At 42.7% G+C, this 23,651-nt stretch overlaps 1 protein-coding gene across 1 annotated transcript in view; it reads left to right on the top strand.

The window, feature by feature from the left end:
• The window catches only part of gpr158a (G protein-coupled receptor 158a), a 414,329-nt gene that overhangs the window by 247,561 nt on the left and 143,117 nt on the right, over positions 1 to 23,651 (top strand). Inside the window, exon 4 of the mRNA XM_052016756.1 lies at positions 13,941 to 14,155. Coding sequence (XP_051872716.1) covers positions 13,941 to 14,155 — 215 coding nt within the window. The remainder of the gene's footprint in view (positions 1 to 13,940; positions 14,156 to 23,651) is intronic.

Below are 23,651 nucleotides of genomic sequence, written 5' to 3'. Positions count from 1 at the left end.
ATAACCTCTCCTGCACCGTTTTCGATTGGTCCTATATCAACCCGTGTCTGTCTTTTACTCTTCATATATTTAAAAAAAAGTGTTTGTATCCTTTTGAATGTTATCTGCCAACTTCCTTTCATAATTCATCTTTTCTTTCCAAATGACCTTCTTAGTTTCTTTCTGTAGGTTTTTAAAAGTTTCCCAGTCTTCTGTTCTCCCACTAATCCTTGTATGCCCTCCCTTTTGCTCTTATTTTAGCCTTCACCTCTCTCGTTATCCACACTTCTGCCTTTTTACCATATAAAACCTTTTTTCTTGGAATATATCTATCCTGCATTATCCTTATTTCTTGTAAAAATTGTATCCATTTCTGCTCTGCCGTCCCTCCAACTAGCTTACTTTTCCAATCAATTTGGGCCAGTTCCTCTCTCATGCCACTGTAATTTCCTTTGTTCCACTGAAATATTGATGCACCTGCTATCAGCTTCTCCTTTTAAAATTTGAAACTGAACTCTATCATAATGTGATCGCTAGTTCCTAACGGTTCCTTTACCTTTAGTTCCCTAATCAGCTCCGGTTCGTTACACAGCACCCAATCCAAAACAGCCCATCCCCGATGGGCTCATCAACAAGTTGCTCCATAAAGCCATCTCGTAGACATACCACAAACTCGCTCTCCTGAGATCCACTGCCTTGCTGGCTTTCCCAATCCACCTTCATGTTAAAATCCCCCATAATTATCTTAACGTTGTCCCTCTGACATGCTTTTTCTATTTCTAGCTGTAACTTATAGTCCACATCCTGGCTGCTGTTAGGGGGCCTATATATAACTGCTATTATTGTCCTTTTACCCTTGCTATTTCTTAGCTCCACCCATAAGGATTCCACTTTTTCAGACCCAATGTCCTTCCTTTTTATTGATTTTATGTCATTACTAACCATCAGGGCCACACCACCCCCTCTGCCTACCCGCCTATCCTTCCTTTACACTGTGTACGCCTGGACATTCAGTTTCCAATCACATCCGTCATTAAGCCATGACTCAGTGATTGCCACAATGTCATATTTTTTAATCTGTAGCTGTGCCACTAGGTCATCCACTTTATTCCTAATGCTACGTGCATTTAAATATAGCACATTTAGGCCAGTATCTGCTACCGATTTCGTTGTACTTCTATAGGTTCAGCAAATTATCCTGACTTTTCACCTGCCTGTCCTTCTTACCATCTTCACTGCACACTGTCTTAGACTTGTTCCTATATACCTATTCCTCTATCCTAACATCCTGGTTTCCATCCCCCTGCCAGATTAGTTTAAACCCTCCCCAACAGCTATATTAAATATTCCTGCCAGGATATTGGACCCCTTGGAGTTCAGATGTAACCCATCCTTTGTGAATAGGTCATGCCTGCCCCAAAAAAGGTCCCAATGATCCAGCAATTTGAAGCCCTGCCCCCTGCACCAGTCACTCAGCCTCGCATTCATCTGCCAGAACTTTCTATTCTTACTGTCATTAGCACGTGGCACAGGTAGTAATCCTGAAATTACTACCCTGGAGGTCCTGCTTCTCAACCTTCTTCCTAGCTCCTTGTAGTCTTTCTTCAGGACCTCTTCTCTTTTTCTACCTATCTCATTGGTACCCACATGTACCAAGACTTCTGGCTGATCACCCTCTTCCCTCAGAATATTCTGGACCCCGTCCATGACATCCCGTACCCTGGCACCAGGGAGACAACACACCATCCTGGTTTCATTGTTGGGTTCACAGGTTCTCTTATCTGTTCCCCTCACTATAGAATCCCCAATAACCACTGCATTACTCCTACCCTGCTGGACCACAGCACCGGGGACGGTGCTAAAGTCCTGATCGCCATGGTCTTCCTCTGTCGGGTCATCCTCTCCAACAGAATCTAAAATGAGATACCAATTTTTGAGGACGACTGCCACAGAGGTACTCTCTACATATTCTCTATAACTTCTGTCTATCTCCTGCTCACTCTCACTAATCAGCTGAAGGTCATCGAGCTGCTGCTCCAGATTATCAACACATTCCTTGAGGAGCCGCATCTCAATGCACTTTGTGCAGATGTAGTCATCGGGGAGGCTGGTAGTCTGTCAGGGTCCCCACGTCTGGCACTCCAAACATAAAACTAATCCCAGATGCATACTGCTATGTCTAATGCTACTAAAATAAATAAACTGGTAACTTACCCCTGCTCTATAAATCTCGCCTCTTGCCTGTTCTCGCCGTAGCCTGTTGAGCCAAAGCCCAACCAATCTGCTCCCTCTCACTCCACTGCCCACTCCGACGCTACCCGCTGGATATGGCAGTCTTCTTTTTAAATCGCCCACGTGCTACCGAGTGACGTCACACGCCTGCGCAGTAACTCCCCGCTATCCCGAACGCTAAGGAAAAAAAACACTCGCACTTCATTAGTTACCGGTTCTCTCCGCTCTCTCACCTCTCACTGCCTAATCTACGTACATCTGTGAAGTCCCTATGAATGACTGGACTCTCTTCCCCCACCATGCTCAACCAATGCCCATACCAATTGGATGTGGATATGTGTACAATCATTGACAGCTGATCTCAAGATTGAGTGATTTTAAGTCAGGCCACAACCATATCTAGGGCTTCAGCAGTGACTTGGCCATTGTGATTGTGAACAATGAGTGAAGATTAGAACTCAGTGAGGACTAGGCCTCAGCTGGAACACTGCAATGATCTGGTCTCTGGAGTATCTTGATGGCCTTTGACAGCTTTCCACTGTGAAGAGCTTTTGTATAGTATCCCTCTGCACCTGATAATCGACAACATTTAAAAATGATTCAGGTAGATTTAAGTAACTTTAATAAATAAAAGTTACTTGCTTCTTTTGTTTTAATACTAACTAACTCTAAAATATAACAAATAACTAAAAGCAGTAAAATAAAGGAAAATGAAGTATAGAGCTGTTCCCTGTGGGTTCTTTGTTGTGAGATGAATGGTGTCACTGTAAGAACACCAGCTCTCCCTGTTGCATAGCTGAGGCATGAAGGGGGTGTCTGATCCCTCACCTCAGCATGTATGTGTTCCCCTACTGCACTCACCATGAGACCAGAGTGGCAAACCAGGCGTAAACATCTGACTTTCAGCTCACCTCAGACTTGGATCGCACAAGGTGTGTGTGTGGAAGTCCAAGATAGCTTTCACAACAGTCAGCTAACAGCTGGAGGTGGGCATGATGGACCCAGTGCTACAGAAGCAACATCCCAGGGATCAATCAAACAAGACAAAACATCACTGGGATTGAACTGATCCCAACTCCAAAAGTTTAGATCTCTGGGTGTCCCACTGGTGTTGAACCAATGCTCACTCAGAGTGATTACAGAAATGTTCTCAATTGTGCCAGTTGTTTCTCGTGTCATTTGGGATCATAGAGTTGAAATAACTGAGGGACTCTTTTAAAAGCAGCAGTGGTACAGTTGTCTAGAAGTTTTAGCACACTCATTTGATGTGCGCTAGGTGACCATGTCAAGAGAAAACCAACTTCATGTCTTGGCCCAGGGGCCCAGCTCTTGCACATTATCAGAATTAAATATATGCCTCCAGCAGTCATTTCCATTTTTAGTTTACGATGTCAGCATTCATGGGAGGAATGGGTCTACATTGTGGTCAGCACTGTGGGGAGTGGTAGAGAAGTGGTCAGACTAGTTTTGCTGGTTGGAGGTTTCAGACATATATTGGAAGTGAGTGGGAGGGTGTGGTTGCATATTGGAAAAGCATTGTTTGACGTGGTGGTGATATTGATGGGGGAGTGGAAAGTTGATGAGAATGGGACTGGCATTGTTAGAGGGGGCAGGGATTATTGGGGATGGGACTGGCATTGTTAGAGGGGGCAGGGATTATTGGGGATGGGACTGGCATTGTTAGAGGGGGCAGGGATTATTGGGGATGGGACTGGCATTGTTAGAGGGGGCAGGGATTATTGGGGATGGGACTGGCATTGATGGGAAAGGAAGTGATTGGGGATGGGATTGGAATTGTGGGATGGGTGAGATGGGGGGGTTGATTGTGGATTGGATATGCTTCATTTAAGGGGTGGGGGTGGGGTGATTGAGGATGGGACCAGCTTTATCGGAGGGGTGAATGGGGGTGGTTGGGGTTGGGACTGGCATTGAAGAAGGGGAGTGTAATTAGGGATAGGACCAACATTGTTGGGGGCAGGGGGTATAATTGTGCATGGGACTGCCATTGTTGGAGGGATGGAGGGGATGACTGGGAATGGGACTGCCATTAATGGAGTGGTGGGGGATCCCACCAATATCGTTGGCTGGGTGGGGAGAGTGACGAGGGATGGGACTGGCGTTGATTGTAAGTAATTTATTTCACAGGTTCAGTAGCACACTGGTAAACCCACAGGAGTAAAGGTTGGGGAGTTCATCCCAGAATCAGAATCAGGTTTATTATCACTGACTTATATGTCGTGAAATTTGTTGTTTTGCGGTAGCAATACAGTGCAAAGAAATAAAATTACTATAAATTTCAAAATAAATAAATAGTGCAAAAAAGAGGAATAATGAGGTAGTGTTTATGGGTTCATGGACCGTTTGGAAATCTGATGGTGGAGGGGAAGGAGCTGTTCCTAAATCATAGAGTGTGGGTCTTCAGGCTCCTGTACTTCCTCCCTGATGGTAGTAATGAGAAGAGGGCATGTCCCGGGTGGTGAGGGTCCTTAGTGATGGATGCCTCCTTCTTGAGGCACTGCCCATGTGCTACTGCTGTGAAAATCACTGCCATGTCGGTAGGATGGCTGAACAGCTGGTGCCTGGACTACTTCCAGAACAATGCCAAGTAGCCTCAGAATCATCATTATTGTGCCTCACTGGAAAATTCCATGCTCCGTTACATAACCCTGAATAAACAGCAGGCTGAAATAGAATTTCTGAGTAAGAGTTTCTATGTGTTCATTTATTGCTAATCATTCAAGCTCAGTTTTTTATAACTGACCCATTGCACCTCTCTTTGGGAACAGGGGTCAAAGGTGAAAATTGAAGTGTCCATCATAAAAGAAGATCACCCAAAAATAGAATCAGTTGCATTCTGCAGCACACAAGCCTGGACTCCACGAGGAAGGTCACTACAAAACTGCCTGAAGGATCTATTAACATTGTTGCACAATATTCAGCTCTAAATATAATCATACTTTGATGCAGAGTGACAGGACATTAGCACAGGATCATTGTGTTAATAAACTCCACAAGGCTAAAGACATATAAAAACCATTGCTGAACACAAGAGTATAAATATCAGTGGGGCAGATTAACTGCTGGCCCCTGATCACTGGTCATTTGCCCTAGAGTCATGCTCATTCTCCCAGGATGGTCCCAAGTTCCAGGTATGAGACTCTGAGTGAATCAGGGATCTTTTAACATAAGTGGCTGGCTGCATGGCTGCACTGACAGAACTGCTTTGACAGCCGGTGAGACCAGGTCCCCCAGGCTCATCAGCTGCCATAGCTGTCATGGTTATGAATGTTTGTGAATACCTTTGACATTCACAAATGTTCAAAATCATTCGAGACTAACTTAGAAAAAATAAAAAATAATGTTTGAATTACAATTACCAAAATAATTCAACATTAAAAGAAGAAAAGCTGCAAATGCAAACACCAATTAAACACAAGCACCAATATCAATTAAACAAGCCATAATGAAGGCAATTAACAAGACCGACTTGACTCTCTCCCTGCTGCCGATTTCTCCCACTAATTTTAAAGAGATTACTGCACTGGCGTAGTTTCACCTGGGAACTGAAGGTTGTCAATAATGAACTCCACAAGCAATCACCGGCACATCGTAGATATCCCAGGGCTGAAAGCTGCATTTTAGCCTATGCTTGGGACTAGCTCTGCGACAGACTTATCTGTCAACCAGGTGGATCCCAGTGGAATATTTACCCCAATAATCAAAGATCAGGTTGTCCTTCTAAGAGAGGTACCTGAAATGTTGGAAACTCATGAACTGCCTGTGGTTTAGTAGCCTAGGGGTTGTGAAAATACCCTATGCCTACAGGGAAAATGTTACCCCTCATCTCAGGGTGCATCTGTTGCTGGATAATGCAAGTTAAAGACAAGGAATATCCAGCAGATATCTGAACATTCACAAGCTTTTCAGTGCAAGTGGTCACGGACATTACTAATGACTGCCAGGGATGGTGGTGGAGGCATATATGATAGAGCTATTTAAAATATTCTTAGATAGGCACATGAATATGCAGGGAATGGAGGGGTATGGACAATGTGCAGGCAGAAGGGATTAGGTGTCATTAGCTTAATTAGTTTGGTACAGCGTTGTGGGCTGAAGAGCCTGTTACTGTGCTGTACTGTTCTATGTTCTAATGTGAAATAAAAAAATGTAAATAGAACATGCTGGAAATATGAAATAAAATGGTACGTTGTTGCATCTAGTAGAGCTGCTGCCTCACAGTGCCAAAGATCTGGATTCAATCCTGACCTCGATCCTGTCTATATGGAGTTTGCATGTTCTCGCTGTGACAATGTGAGTTTCTCCTGACACTCTGGTTTCTTCCCATATCCCAAAGATGTGGAGGTTGGTAGGTTAATTGGCTGCTATAAATTGTCCCTAGTGTGCAGATGAGTGGTTGAATCTAGAGTGTGTGTGTGTGTGTGTGTGTGTGTGTGTGTGTGTGTGTGTGTGTGTGGGTGGGGGGGAGGGGCGGGTAATGGGTGGTTGATGGTCAGCGTGGACTCGCTGGGCCGAAGGGTCTGTTTCTGTGCTGTCTGACTCCATAATTATATGACCTATGACAAAGAGACCTAGGGACCTTGAAAGTGGTGATACAAGTACACAGGGTGGTGAAGAAGGCATTTGGCACATTTGCCTTCATCGATTACAATATTGAATACAAGAGTTGGGATGTCATGTTACAGGTAAGGCCACATTTGGAGTACCATGTGCAGTTCTGGTTGCCCTGATATAACAAGGATTCATTAAACTGAAGAAGATGCAAAAAAGATTTATGACGATATTACCAGGACTGGAGAGCTTGGATAATAAGGAGAGGCTAGACAGGCTCTGACATTTTTTCCTGGACTGTAGAAAGTTGAGGGATGACCTTATAAAGGTATGTAAAATCATGATGGGCATAAATAAGGTGAATAGCCAAAGTCTTTTCCCCAAGGTAGGGGAGTCCAAAACTAGAGGGCATAGGTTTAAAGTGAAAAGGAAAGATTTAAAGGGGACCTGAGGGGCAACTTTTTCATGCAGAGGTTGGTGAGTATATGGAATGAGCTGCCAGAGGAAGTGGTAGAGGCAGATACAAATATGACATTTAAAAGAGATTTGGACAGTTAAATGGATGGGAAAGGTTTAGAGGGATATGGGCCAAATGCAGGCAAATGGGACTAGCTCAGTTAGACAACTTGGTCTGCATGGACAAATAGGGCCGAGGGGCCTGTTTCTGTGCTGTATAACTCTATGTTTCTAAGGTGCATATGACTATGACTAGAATACCCAGTACAGATGGTGCAATATTCGCTACATATAACTCCATGACTCCATGACTCAAAAACAGATTGTGCCAACAGTATAGTCAGTGTTTGCAAAAAGAACAGGTTTTCTGGATTTGTACCTGTCTGATAAAGGATGCATACCAGAAATAATATAACTTGCCCTTTTTGTATAGTAATGTTGACTAACCTGTTTGGTAAAAATGAAGCCTTCTTAGTATTGGTCAAATCCCACAAACAAATAAAACTACTTTCTGATAGATTAAGCTCATCTCTCTTTTCTCGCTACCTTATTGTAACCAGAGATCATCAGTGAAACTTTATAGCATGTAAAGTGAAACTTATGTGATCCCTAGTCACATACCTGGATAAAATCTTTGCAGTTCATGCAATTCTAAGTCTTGCCAAGACAGTAATCAATTAGTTGAGAATTTGAAAACTGCTCAGAATGTTCTGGATTTTTTCATAAGATAGTGACATTATATTGCAAAATTCAGTGAAGGAACAATGAGCTTCAAAAGGACCTTGAAGAAGAGTTTGCAGTCCACAATTTCAGAGAAAACTGCAGAATCAGTACTTGTAGAAAAACATGAAAAACTGTTATGCAATACTGCAAAGTGCTTTTGTCAATTAGCATAGGAATGAGAGGATCAGGGTATTTAGTCCCTTGATCTGTTTTGCCATTCAGTGAGATCATTCAAATAAGGATTACTTGACCATAAAATAAAACAGATGATCAAATATAAGATAAAGGAATAAATTGACTTCTGTTCCAAAAAGTGTTTATGTAAAATAGAGTATGATTATATTTTTGCCCAGCAGAGGGAGCCAATTTCCAGGGGTAACACCCGCATCCATTTGCTATGTTCTTGGTGTGAGCTGGATGGCATTCGGCAGAAATGTGTCCCCGGTCTACTCTGCTAAATGTGCCACATCATATCAGCTGTGTGTTGTAACTTGCTTCAGGATTGGTATTGTCAGGGGTGCCCACTTTCTGGGAACCAATAAAAAAAGAACTGTTATCTGTAAGGCAATGCGCAGTGGGAATTCTATTCCCAACCAGTTGCAGATGTTTGGTAATCCCACTGTCAATCAAGTTTAGTGGCAGCTCTGCTACAGTGACTGGGATTGATTTCATGCATGTAACAGTTTAGTAGTTCATTTGCAGAGCTTAATAAAAACAGTGCTGTGTTGGTGAAAACTGGCTTAAACTGGAATGGACCAATACTGCACTCATTGCTAGATGTGCGAGCATTCATTAGGACATTCAGATTCTTGGTGAAAGTGACTGATGGCAAGGAGATATCTATTATAGACTCAGGTTTAGAACAAGAATTTTTGAGTCAACACCCTTGGCTCAGTTATCCAGTAGAGGTTATTTGATGGAATCCTAATTTACTGTCTTTGGACCATTAAAATCCAAGCAGCCCTAATCCATACAATTCCATGGTTGTTGGGAACCCTTCCTACTGATTTCGGTGGAAATTCCACAGTACCTCTGGTGCAGGATTCTAGTGCCATGGCCACCAGTAAGATCACGATAATATTCAAGAGTTTTCATGGCTGCACGGAGTAGAAGGTCTACCAAGCTTTTCCTTTGCACATGTGCTGCAAATGAACTTAACTTCAATTCCCACTGGTCCCAACGTGTCAGAAATTTGCTGATACCTACAATGTTTGGGATATGTGACAGGGTCCTCACCAGCCCAAGGTACAACTACTTAAGGCCTTAAACAAAATACAAACTGCTGGAGGAACTCGGTGGGTCAAGCAGTACCTGTGGGGGGAGAGGAATTGTTGTTGTTTCAGGCTGAGACCCTGCATCAGGACTGAGGGTAGAGAGAGGAGCTAGCCAATATAAAGAAGTGAGAGGGAGGGGTGAGACAGGGGATAGTAAGTCATAGGTAGACCGGGAAAGGATGAAGGATGATGAGCAGAGAAGACAAATAAGGGAAAGGGAGAGGTAGAGTTGGGAGACAGAGGCAGGTGGGTGATAGGTGGAAGTAGTCAAGGAAAATATAAGAGACAGATGGAGCCAGGTGTGTAGTGGGGAGGGTGAAGGTGGAGACAGATGTGGAGAGGGGAGAGTGAAGGTGGAGACAGATGTGGAGTGTGAAGGTGGAGACAGATGTGGAGGGGAAGGTGAAGGTGCAGGCAGATGTAGAGGGTGAAGGTGCAGGCAGATGTGGAGAGGGGAGGGTGAAGGTGGAGACAAATGTGGAGGGGAGAGTGAAGGTGGAGACAGATGTAGAGAGGAGGAAGGTGGAGACAGATGTGGAGGGGTGAAGGTGGAGACAGATGTGAAGGGGAGGGTGAAGGTGCAGACAGATGTGGATGATGGTGCAGACAGATGTGGAGGGGAGGGTGGTGGAGACAGATGTAGAGAGGGGAGGGTGAAGGTGGAGACATGTGGAGAGGAGGGTGAAGGTGGAGACATGTGGAGGGGAGGGTGGTGGAGACAGATGTGGAGAGGGGAGGGTGAAGGTGGAGACAGATGTGGAGAGGGGAGGGTGAAGGTGGAGACAGATGTGGAGAGGGGAGGGTGAAGGTGGAGACAGATGTGGAGAGGAGGGTGAAGGTGGAGACAGATGTGGAGGGTGAAGGTGGAGACAGATGTGGAGAGGGGAGGGTGAAGGTGGAGACAGATGTGGAGAGGGGAGGGTGAAGGTGCAGACAGAGGCTGGAGGGTGATGAGGAGACACAAAGGCTGCAAGTGCTGGAATCTGATCAGCAATGAAGGTGATAATGGGAATCATTAAGGGAGAGGTGAAGTGCTGATGGAACCAGATGGGGGAGGGCAACCAGTGGGTGAAGTGTATGGGTAATAGGTGGCTGGAACCAGGAGGGGGAGGGGGATGAAAATTGGTGATGGGAGTCTGGTGGGTGGGGGGGGGGGGAGAGGGGGTAAAATGAAGGGAACAAAAATGCCTGGACTGGAGGTGGATTAGAAGGAGAGAGAGGGGGGAACACAGGAGGTAAGTTCCAATTGAAATTGGAAGACCTTAATCAGGGGAGTCTTCTTCCTAATGGGATGGAGTGGGGACTTCAGCCCTTTTAAGGTCCCTCAGTGCTTCAGATGCAGTCGTGTCCCCACTGTAGAGCTACTGATAGTAAATCTGCTGGACATCCACCATGCATGTGGCAGGATACCTGATCCTGGAAAATGTGTATGGGGCAGCATAGACACAGAAAATCAGATGGTAACGTGGCCCCCACCTGTGGAAAGTCTTAACATGAAAATTTACCTGACATCTTAGGCCATAAGTGCTCATTTCCTCAACCTACCACTGACAGTGTTGATTTAATTTACACATGGAGAAAATTACATTGTCAGCTGTGAAATAAGGACTTTCATCTGTGAACATCAGTGCTCTAAAATGCCTGTTCCATTTGACTTTAAATAATCCCTAAATTGGATTAAAAGTTTTGGGAAGAGTGCCACTGATGGAAGTCCATGAGAAGCCTACAACTGCCATGCCTTTGCTGTGCTGATCATCTGGGAAGGACCTCTGTCCATTGCAACCACTGACCAGCAACATAAAAGGCTGTCATGAGGGTGAAGGAAAATATGGGGAAGGAGATCTGTGTGAGTGGCTCCCCCCCCCCCCCCCCCCCGCCAACCAAGCAATGGAGTCTTCTGATGGAATCTGTGCCTCAAGTGGCCACTTACCCCACAAGGTACAGGATGATCAGTGGGGCAGATATGGCAGCATGTTGCACCGAGTGCCAAACAACCCTGAGTTTACAGGCATCCTGAGCATTGCAGGATTCAGCTGGCAGGAGCTCAGTTCAGGAGATGATTGTCAGAATGAGGACCCTGTCAGTCATGGCATTCAATATACTTTACTCCTTGTTTTTTTTGTGTTATGAATGCATGACCTTATGATGCTAGTAATCCACTTTTGATCAGTAGAATGAAAGTTGCAGTGCCAATCTTGAAACATTATTCACTTGTGCCTGGCACTGTGTTAAGGTCAGATGCACTCGTACAGATTGTGCACAGAAAAGCTTGGACAAATTTTGCTACAATAACATTTCACCCAGAAATGATAACTAGCACAACCTGGGTAAAATTAATGACTTAATTACGTCAATTTTATTTTTGAAATCTTTTTCCATGGAATTCCATCCTGTTCTGGGGGAATGCTGTGACATTTAATCTGAATTTCTAATTCAAAGAATTTAGTATTTGAATGGTGAAATAATCAGAATCAGGTTTATTATCACTGACATATGTCGTGAAATTTGTTGTTTTGCGGTAGCAGTACAGTGCAAGACATAAAAATTACTATAAGTTACAAAAATAAATAAATAGTGCAAAGGAGGAACAACGAGGTAGTGTTTGTGGTTTCATGCACCGATCAGAAATCTGATGGTGGAGGGGAAGAAGCTGTTCCTGAAACATTGCGTGTGGGTCTTCAGGCTCCTGTACCTCTTCCCTGATGGTAGTAATGAGAAGAGGGCATGTCCTGGATGGTGAGGGTCCCTAATGACGGATGCCACCTTCTTGAGGCACCGCCTCTTGAAGATGTTCTCGATGGTGGGGAGGGTTGTGCCCGTGATGGAGCTGGCTGAGTCTACAGCCCTCTGCAGCCTCTTTTGATCCTACACATTGGAGCCTCCATACCAGGTGGTGATGCAACCAGTCAGAATGCTCTCCGCCTTAGAGAATTTTGGAGACAAGTTTAATCCCTGGAAACTTTGGAATTGACCCAGGCTGTAAATGTCAAAGTAAGATACCAGGGATACCTTTATATTAGGGCTGATGTTTGTTCCACGGTAATCTCTGTCTATCAGACTAGTGCAATTTGGATCCACAGTACATAACCAGTAAGGCATATTTTCATCATGCATAAAAGGGCAACATTGCATTCGATCTGTCAAAAAATAAATTGCAAGTTATCCCATTGTGACAATCTCTGATTGATGTCAAAAGTATTGTGCTGATTGGCCCAATTGGATGGGTGATTAGCTTGTTTAGTGAAGCTCACTTCAAACCAATCCATTAAAAACCTTAGAATGACAAAATCATCGACCTTTTTTTATTCCTGTGTGCATGCACTGAAGAACTTATTGAACCTGACTGAATTTCCTAGCTTTTCATCTGTTCTTTGACATCTGAAGGACCACAAACATATGGTGAAAAATTAATGTGTGCAGCTTAGCTTTGATTTAGGAGAATTCTGTGTATAACATTGATAAACTGACAGAGGTACATGATGTTGCATCATGGGGAGCTGATTGACATACTTTATATGATTATGTTTTTGCAAAGTATCAGTGTGAGGATGAACAAGGGAGTTATTTAGCCATGGCTCTGAGTTTTTGATATCTGATAACAAATTAAAAATCTTGCACAGAGACTTCAATGTACATGGATTGTTATGCAAGTTCTTTAATTGAGTTGGACCTTGTACTAAGCTTTGCAATCACTCATGTTTATCACTGATCCTGGAACACCCTGGTAGCCATTGACACCTCACCATTGTCAAAGGCTCCGTAAACCTTTTTAAGTTTCTCTGTCAGGAACATTTAAAAAAAAACGTTCAAATATATTTAAAAAGATTAAAGAAAGAAAATATTATTAAAACAATGAAAATAAAAATACTAATAAATACAATCAAAATATTAATAAATGATTATAAAATGTTAGAGCAAAATGGTTCAAGTATATACCTTTGTCGAAAGGGTTACAGCCCTGGCGTGAAGTAAAGACTTGATGCAAAGTGCATCCAGTCCCCTTCCTCAGCATGTCACTATTCTGCTGCTGGGCTCAGTGGTGAGTCCTCCAGTGGAGCAGGAATGCAGATATGCTGACATCTGACTCCAGCTCATCTCACAATTCCACATTTCAATAGACATGCAGGTATGTCCAAGACAAGACAAGGCTCCCAGTGGCTGCAAGTTCTCTCTAGACCTCTCACTCAGCTTAATTCTGCCCACTAAATGTTCCGTTTTCAGGTTCTGTATTTTATCAGCCATGTATTGCCCATATCATGAATTGCAAAGTTTTAAGTTGCCATCTCAGGTTAATGAGGAAGAAAATGAGCTGGCTCCAGACAAATTTCTTTTTTTGGATCTCTTCCCATTTCGTAAGCAACATTTGTTTCTGCATTACTTTCTCTTGTAGGGACTGCTTGAATCTTGCAGCACATTCTGACTTAGAAATTCAGTTCCACTGTACCTGTCTTGTAGGCAGCTGATCACCCAGTCTAAAGGGTAGACCTTCTATGCTGAGGGTATGTCATCCACAATATCATATTCTTCAGCACCTAGGAAACACACGAGGGCTATTATATCTGTTCATTCAGGACTCTAATGCTAGGGATATTCTGGATAAATTTAAATCCCCTCAAATTAGATATGGGGCTAATCCATGTCTTGGAACTTTCTAAGAAGATCATTGACTTCTCTTTAGGGCCTAAAAGTTTACATTGTATTTTTCAGGCAAGTTTAAAGAGCACACCGTTGTCCAGAGCCAGCATGGAAGTGTGTATGAGTGCCTTCCTTGTAGGAATGGATGCAGCTCATGTCAGGATGACAGTCCCTGCCATGCAGAGGAGGACAAGCACCTCCGCATTGCCATCATTGCATTCCAAGCTTTCTGCATGTTACTGGATTTCATTGCTATGCTGGTGGTCTACCACTTCCGCAGGTGTAAGGTAAATGTTAAGATTCCTTCATGATGTATTTGTGCTGTAGCTTGATGCTTTACTTTGAATTCTTGTGCTGGATTGTTACATAACAATGCATGCTGAGGGAAGGATGCTCACACAGTTCTTGCTGCTCAACTTGCAAACATATCAGGTACAACTTTCTATGGGAGAGAAGTTCATCCAATTATTATTGTTACTAAATATAACAACTTTTTATTTATGAGAGGAAAAGCTTTGTGGTGCAGTACCAGTGAATTGTTTTACTGAGCAGTAAGCTAGAAAATTGTATTAGTGATTCCTTTTCAGATGAGTCCACATGGCAGGCTGATAGAATGGAGTCCAATCACATGTTTCCTTACTGGGTGAAGCAAGGGCCAGATTTAGTAAATGTCTAAAAGTAGATCTCTTAGTCTTTCTGGGACTTATTATTTGTGCATGCAAATGCAGATAAAAAGAGCTAGAACCTCGAAAAAACTACTGATTGCAGAGCTCACTGACGTATTAGTTCTGTTTCTGGTCTTCTCAGATGTCAGGCTTGCCTCACTGAGATACCTGAAGGTTGTAGTTTCCAACACTGGATTTGAGTATAAAAACTTCCCCGGCAGGACTGACCAAGTGTTGGACAGTTAAATGTGCAGTTAGTTAGGTACAGATAAAAGTGCAGGATGCAGAGTGCTGTATGGCAGTGACCTCTACATTGGCCGAACCGTTTCTCAAGTGCTTTAAGAACAGATGGAGGACATACTTTGCACTGCCTATAGTGATACATCCTTAAGCAGTAGATGCATATGACAATGCAAATTACAGACTGTTACACTAAATTGTGGAATTTTTGAAGCAAGAATGACTGAATGAGAAAGATAAGCAAAAGAAAAAGAGGGGGGAGTTTCAGCTTCCATTATAATATTTTGTGTTTGGCAGAAACTAGGCAGTGTGGGAGTTAAAGCATATCAATTTTCTGTTCATTCCTGTCCTGGGTGAGTTCCAACTCCCACAGTTAATAAATTTAGGTCTTATGACAAATAATTGATCCAGGATCCAGCTTAACAAAATCATTATGTTTTCCACCTTCACTACTCTGCTCATTGAGATTGGGTCCATTCAAGGATTAAAACTTCCAGTTGAAGGCCCTCTTGGAAAGTCAAAGCATCTGATGCACCAGGCTGTCTCACCCTCTGCCTCTCTGTTTCTGCTGCAACATGTCTGAGTGTCAATGCATATCTTCTGGATTCCCTGATTTTCAGCTGTTAATAACCATTGAGCCCAGTTTTATGCTGCCTGATCTGTTCTGAAGCTACCCCATTTGCCATCATGGTAGTTTCAGAACAGATCAGGCAGCATAAAACCGGGCATTCAGGAGGTGCTGTGGGCCATTAGCAGCAGCAGTGCAAATGTCCATCCCCACAACTGGAAACCTGTACTACCTCAATGCACTCTGTACTAACTCAATGTAACTGCACTGTGTAATGAATTGACCTATACTATTGGTATGCAAGACAAGTTTTTCACTGAACCTCAGTACAAGTGACAATAATAAACCAATATCAATACCAACAGCCTGGAATATCCCTCGCTCTGCCATTACTATCAAGCCAGAGTTCACTGAGAAGTGCGGAATGGCATGCAAGGGGCATACTTAAAAATGAGGTGGCAACCTTTTGAAACTACAGCATAGGACTACACGTGTTAAGTGATTGTAGCTAAGTGATCTCACAAACAATGGATGAGATCAAAGCTCTCCTGTTGTGCCATATATGGTTCAGACTGATGGTGAATAGATGAAGGAGTAATGGAAGGAGCGGGGTCCAAAAACATTCCCATCGTCGACAATGACAGGAAACAGCATGCGAGAACTAAAGACATGGCTGAAGCATTTGCAATCATATTCATCCAGAGTGCTGAGTGGGTGCTCCATCTCAGTGTCTTCCTCAACTCCCAAGGTTACAGAAGGAAGTTTTCAGTCAATTCAGTTTAACACTCTATGACACAAAAAAAAAGCTGAGATCACTCGCAAAGACAGTGCGACCAGACAACATCTCCGTTCAGTTGAAAACATCTCACTGGTTAGAGTAGTACCTCACAAAAGGAAGATAGTTGTGGCTGTTGGAGGTTAGCCCACCACAGGACATCTCTGCAGGAGTTGCTCAAGGCAGAATCCTATGCACCACCACCCTGATGCAGGTTTTTGACCCAAAACATCGACAATCAACTTCCCTGCCCCCACCCTCCGCGCCCTCCCTGCCTCAGATGTTGCTTGACCCGCTGAGTTCCTCCAACAGATTGTTTGTTGTACTCATGTAATACACAAAATGCTGGAGGAACTCAGCGGGTCAGGCAACATCTATGGAGGGAAATAAACAGGCGGCATTTCGGGTTGAGACCCTTCATCAGGACTTCATCAGGAGGGTAGAAGCCAGAATAAAAATGTGGGGGAAGGGGGAGGAGCACATGCAGGCAGGTGATAGGTGAAAGGGGGAAGGTGGGTGGTTGGAGAAGGGGGATGAAAGGGAATGATATGAGAAACACTGTCACTTGTTATATATACTGCTCTTATCCATCACGGTGCATTACTTGTACTGTTCCTTACTGGTCTACCATCCAGGTAAGGTGCTGTTTTGCATCAGGACTATCTATAGATGTGAAGATAGAAAGCAACTTGGCTCCTCAAGCCTTCTTCACCATTCAATAAGATCATGGCTGATCCAATTATAGCCTCAATTTCACATCCCTTCTATCCCCAGTAACCTTTCACCCCCTTGCTTATTAGGAATCTCACTAACTGAGTTCTTGAAATATTCAGAGTTTTTTGCCTTTTGTAGAAGAGAATGCCAAAGACTCTCAAACATTTGAGAGAAAAATAACAACTCAATTCTGCCTTAAATTGGTGTCCCTTTACTTTTAAGTGGGGATTCCTAGTTCTAGAATCTGCTACAAGAGCAAACATCCTCTCCACATCCACCTTTCCAAGATCTCTCAGGATCTTATATATTTTATCCTAATGGTTACTGCACAACTGACCCCATTGACAAAAATCCTCACAACCTCTGCACAAAAAACTTCATCTACCTGTACAGACTGCACTATAAAATAAAACTACACTTTAATATAAACGCATGGCTTGAAAGTTGGCTGCATGAGGTCTGAATCTGCTCCCTCAGCATCAGTTCCCAGTACCTTGGCTCTGTTCAGATTGGGATCTCAGACCCCTGTAGTGCTTGAGTTTGTTGTTAGTTTCAGAAGTTTGCTTCTGTAAACATGTTGTACCTGGAATTGTGTGTCAGTAAGTTTGCCTTTTCTGCCACTGATTATAGGCCTGAATCGAAGAGTATGAGTGCAGAAGGAAAGAAACCCAATCACTTGGTCAGACACACAAACATAGAACATAGAACATAGAACAGTACAGCACAATACAGGTCCTTTGGCCCACAACGTTGTGCCGGCCTTTAAACCTCACCTAAGACGAAGGTCTCAGGATCTCTCAGGATCTTACATGTTACCACTCACCCTTTTAAACTCCTGTGGATACAAGTCTAGACTGTACAACCTTTTCATAAGAGAACCCATTGCAGATATTAATCTAGTAAACCTCTCTTGAAGTGCTTCCAATACCTTTACTTCTTTCCTTAAATAAGGAGACCAATACTGAATACAGTATTCCACATCTGGTCTCACCAATGCCCAATACACCAGAGCAGAAACCCATTACTTTTGTATCCAATTCCACTCACAATAAATGGTAAAAATTGTGCTCAGTTTTGGTTACCCTGCTATAGGAAAAATGTTATTAAACTAAAAAGAGTGCAGAAAAGATTAACAAGATTTGCCAGGACTTGAGGGACTGAGTTATACGGAGAGGTTGGACAGGTTAGGACTTTATTCCTTAGAGTGTAGGAGACTGAGAGGTGATCTTATAAAGGTGAATAAAATTACGAGGGGCATAGATAGAGTGAGTGCACTCAGTATTTTTCCCAGGGTTGGGGAATCAAGAGCCAGAGGGCACAGGTTTAAGGTGAGAGGGGAAAGATTTAACAGAGACCTGAGGGGCAATGTTTTTTACATAAAAGGTTATATGTATGTGGAATGAACTGCCAGAGGAAGTGGCTGGGTCAAGTACAATAACAACTTTTACTCGGATTGGAAAGGTTTAGAAGGTTATGGGCTAAATGCTGGAAAATGGGATCAACTTGGATGGGGATCTTGGTCGGCATGGACCAATTGGGCTGAAGGGCCTTTTCTGCTAGCTTTTCTTATTACTTGCTGTATCTCAGAAGAGACTCTTTTGGAATAATCTATTTTACACCCATAATTTAATTGTGATAAATATGAAGTTCAGCTCAAATTCAGTGAGCAATTCCTTGGTTGATCACACCTGATACCCTGCCGGTCACCTTGACAAAACCCAAAGTATTCTGCACGAACTGCTAAGATCACAATCATAGCAGGCTGAACAGTTGACCTATTTACCACTTCTCTCATTTGTGATGGGAATATTATGCTTGGTTGAGTGTTTTGCATCTTGGCTTTAAATCCATTTAACAGCCATGTCCTAATACATTCCTTGTTTTCTGTTTTAAGAATGAGCATGATGTGATTTTTCTTTTTAAATTTTATTAAAGCTCTCCTTTGTGGGTTAAAAACCTACCATGCCAATGCACCATATAAAGATGCATTTAAATAAATATTACAGCCATCTCTGCCCTTCCTATTCTGGCTTCTTGATCATCCCTAATTTCAATCACTCCACCTAGCTCTGGAAATTCCTCTCTAAACCGTGAATCAGAATCAGAATCAGGTTTATTATGACTGACACATATCACAAAATTTGTTGTTTAGCGGCAGCAGTACAGTGCAAAGCATAAAAATTACTGTAAGTTACAAAAATAAATAAATAGTACAAAAGAGGAATAACAGAGTAGTGTTCATGGGTTCATGGACTGTTCAGGAATCTGATGGCGGAGGGGAAGAACCTGTTCCTAAAACGTTGAGTGTGGGTCATAGATTCCATGTACTTAACTATACTAATCCCATTTATCTGCAAATGATCCATAAATTTCAATGCCTTAGCAATTTAAGTGTTCATCTAGATACTTCTTAAATGTTGCGAGAGTACCTGCCTCAGGCAATGAATTCCAGATTCCAACCACCCTCTGCGTGAAAATGTTTTTCCTCAGATCTTCTCTAAACATTTTACTCCTTACCCTGTGCCGTCTAGTTTTAAATACCTCTGCCATGAGGAAAATGTTCCTATTATCTACCCTATTCATGCTCCCCCATAATTTTGAGGATTCCCCCGCAGCATCTTCTGCTCCAAAGAAAACAAACCCAGGCAATCTGGTCTCTCCTCTTACCTGAAATGCTCCATCCCAGATGATATTCTTGGTGAATCCCCTCTGCACCCTCTCCAATGCAATCATGTCCTTCCTTGAGTGTGGTGACCAGAAATGCCCACAGTACTCCAGCCGTGGCCTAACCAATGATTTGTAAAGCTGTACCATAACCTACCCCCTTTTATATTCCATGCCCTAGCTAAAGAAGGCTAGATTCTCTTGTGCCTTCTTCACTGCCTAATCCACCTGTGCTTCCACCTTCAGTGATCCTTGAACACTTGAGGTCCCTCTGTTTCTCAATGCTCCTTAGGCCCTACTATTCATTGTTTACATCCTATCTTTATTAGTCCTCCTGTTATGTATTGCCTTACACTTATCAGGATTAAATTCCATCTGCCATTGCTGTACCTATTTTGCCAACTGATCAATACCTTCCTGTAACGTAAGACTATTCTCCTCATTACCAACAACATTACCAATTTTCAGGTCATCTGCAAACTTACTATTCATACTTCCTACATTTATATCAAAATTGTTAATGTATATAACAAACAGTGAGGGTCTCAGCAAATACAATCCTACATCATCACACTCTATCTCCTGTCACCAAGCCAATTTTGGATCCATTTTGCCAACTTGCCCTGGATCCCATGGGCTTTTACCTTTTGGAGCAGTTTCTCATGTGTGACTTTGTCAAAGGCCTGAATGAAGTCCATATAGACTACATCACCTCCACTGCCTTCATCAATATGTTTCGTTACCTCTTCAAAAAATTCAATCAAATTTGTCAGATAGGATCTCCCCCTAACAAAGCTGTGCTGACGTCTTTAATTAGTTCCTGTGCTTCCAAGTGTAGATTAGTTCTGTACCTCAGATTTTTCCAATAGCTTCCCAACCACTGATGTTAGACTCACTGGCTTATAATTACCTGGCTGATCCCTGCTGCCTTTCTTGACTAAAAGTACCACATTTATTCCTTCCAGTTATCTGGCACCTCACCTGTGGCCAGCAAAGATTTAAAAATCTTTATTAGGCCTCAGCAATCTCCTCCCGTTCATCCCACAGCAGCCTGGGATATACCTCATTAGGCCTGGGATTTATTCAACTTTAAGTCTGGTATGATATCCAATGCTGCCTCCTTTTTAGTGATAACATGTTCACTAAATTCACCATCCCCTTCCTGAATTCACCAACTACAATGTCCGTCTCCACAGTGAATACAGAGGAGATGTATTCATTTAAGACCTTACCTGTATTTTCTGGCTCCATGCACAGATTGCCATTTTTGTCCTTCATGAGCTCTAATCTTTCCCTGGTTACCCTCTTACCCTTAATATGCTAATAAAATGCTTTGGGAATTTCCTTAATTTTGTCCATCAGTGATATTTTGTGCTTGCTCTTTGCCTTCCTAACAGTTTATGAACCCTCTTTCTGTACTCATGAAGAGTCTCCCATGTTTTCAGGTCTCTGTTCCTGCCGTATGCTTCCTTTTTTTTCCCTTTATCAAACCCTCAATGTCCCTTGGACTTTTTGTCCTTACCTTTCACCCTTATGATTCTCATCAGTTCGCTTTTGAATGACTCCCATTGATGAACATGGAGCTAACCTTAAGCAGCTGCTCTCAGTCTATTTTTGTCAGGTCCTGTCATATGATATTGAAATCAGTCTTCCCCCACTTCAGGCCTTAATTTCTGGACCTTTCTTATCTCTTTGCATTACTACCTTGAAAATTATAGAGTTATGGTTACTATCTCCAAAATGGTCTCCCACCGATCATTCAGTCACTTGCCCAGTTACATTTCCTAAGGTTAAGTCCAGTACTGCCCCTTCTCCAGTCAGAATAATTTCGTACTGGTTCAGAAAGCTCTCCTGGGTGCACTTTAAAAATTCTACCCCCTCTATGCCTTTCACAGTCTCTGACTCATGTCCCTTTTTTTCCTCCTTTGTATTACTCCTTCAAAACTACCTCTTTCTTCTCATGCAGCCATGTCAAGTTTTGTTTGGTAACATTTCTATGAAGTGTCTTGAGGCACTTTATTATGTTAAAGGCACAATATAATTACCAGTCGTTGACCTTGCATTATGGTATGAGGTCAGTTGATTTATCTGCAGTCAGAACGCATTATTGGCCTCAAGGATGGAGTAGCAAATATAACAATTAATAAAGCTGGAAAGCTGGAAATGGTACAAAAAAGCAAGCTGGTTAGTTGGATGACACTGAAGGGGAAAGTTAAAACTGGCATTAGTTCACTGAACGATAAAGGACGGTGTGAAGCAACATGACAATTTTTGGTGCCTCTTTTGGCAGGTATAATTGCAATATGATGTAGTTTGTTCTTCTAAGGAAATGCTGAAAGGTATCATCTTCATGCCCTGAAGCTGCACCCCTGCTCCAACAGAGCTTATTTCACCATTTCTTTCCTTTGTGATGGAAATGCTATGCTTCGTGAGGCATTTTACAAATAGCCTTTAAATCCATTTTACAGTTATATTCTTATATAATATTTAATTTCTAACTTTCTTCTCATTGGCTTTGTGAAGTATGAGCGCAAAGCAATGTTTCCTTTTCCTTCTATTAAGTCTGCCCCTTAAGGTAATGAATTATGAGTTTGAATTCTGGGAACATGCATTAAAATGTGCATTAAAGTAAGCCTACTGGGTTCAAATGTCATTTATATTCACTGAAGAATCTGAACAACAGGACCATGAATAATGCAGCACAAAAAGTACAATACGACAGGCAAATCAGCACCAGTATTGAAGCAGCACCAACAGCAACTTGTATGTATATTGAGCCTTTTAATTTTGGTAAGATCATTCCAAGATACTTAAAAGGAGCATTATCAAACAACATATGAGCTAGCCAGGGAGTTATTAGGGCAGATGCTCAAAAGCTTGGTTGAAGTGGGAGGTTTAAGGAGTGACTTCAAGAAGCAAAGAGAGTTATGGCGCTTGAAGGAGAGATTCCAAGAATTTAAGCCCTTGCTAGCTGAAGGAGCAGGTGACAGTGACAGAGTGGTGAAAGTAGGGAACGCAAGAGGCACTATTTGAGGAGGAGAGAGATCTCAGAGGATGGTTAGACTCTGGAAGAATAGAGCATTGAGAAGGGATGAGGCCATGAAGAAATTAAAAAGAAAAGAGATCACAGGTGCATTTACCAATTATAATTCATTTTCTTCCAATGGGTTTTGCAAATGGGTTCACTTCAATTTTTTTCAAAGAGGAATGGTAAGAACCAATGCTGTGAGGGGGAAGGGGAGGAAAGGAAAATAGAAAGTGGGGAGGAAAACAATGATTGGGAGAGGGAAGAATGGAAAAGTCTGTACAATGTAGGATGAAGGAGAGCCAATAAGGCTACAACAGTGGAGAGCTCTGCAGAGTTTCAGACGCTGTGGGACTTATCTATATTGATTCATTGGGGCTGACCATAATCTCTCGAAATATTGCTGCGCAGTTACTAAAATTATGCACAATTAAAAGAACTGTTTTCAAAACATGGTGCTGGACTTTGCAAGTCTCCTAAACAGTATTAAGGTGGATAAGACCCCGGGGCCCGATGGGATATACCTCAGGTTACTGATGGAGGCGAAAGAGGAAATTGCTGGGGCCTTGACCAGTATCTTTGTGTCCTCTTTGATCACGGGTGAGGTCCTGGAAGACTGGCAAGTGGCTAATGTTGTTCTTCTATTTAAGAAAAGAATAAGGGAAAATCCGGGGAACTATAGACAGTAAGTCTCACATCAGTTGTAGGGAAATTGCTGGAGAAAATTCTTAGAGATAGGATATACAAGCATCTGGAATCCAATAGCTTCATTAGGGAAAGCCAGCATGGCTTTGTGCGGGGCAAGTCATGTCTTACTAACCTGGTTGAGTTTTTTGACGTGGTGACGAGAGAGATTGATGAAGGTAGAGCTATGGATGTCATCTATATGGACTTCAGTAAGGCATTTGACAAGGTCCCACATAAAAGGTTAATCAAGAAAGTTTGGATGCATGGGGTCAGTGGAGAATTGGCTGTGTGGATCCAGAACTGGCTTGCCCACAGAAGACAGAGGGTGGTGGTTGAAAGGACTTATTCGGGCTGGAGGCCTGTGAGTAGTGGTGTTCCTCAGGGATCTGTACTGGGACCTCTGCTGTTTATGATGTACATAAATGACCTGGATGAGTATGTTGAT

The sequence above is a fragment of the Pristis pectinata genome, chromosome 5, assembly GCF_009764475.1.
Source record: "Pristis pectinata isolate sPriPec2 chromosome 5, sPriPec2.1.pri, whole genome shotgun sequence".
NCBI lineage: Eukaryota > Metazoa > Chordata > Chondrichthyes > Rhinopristiformes > Pristidae > Pristis > Pristis pectinata.
Note: the sequence above shows the minus strand (reverse complement) of the source record. Positions and strands in the feature narration are given on the sequence as shown.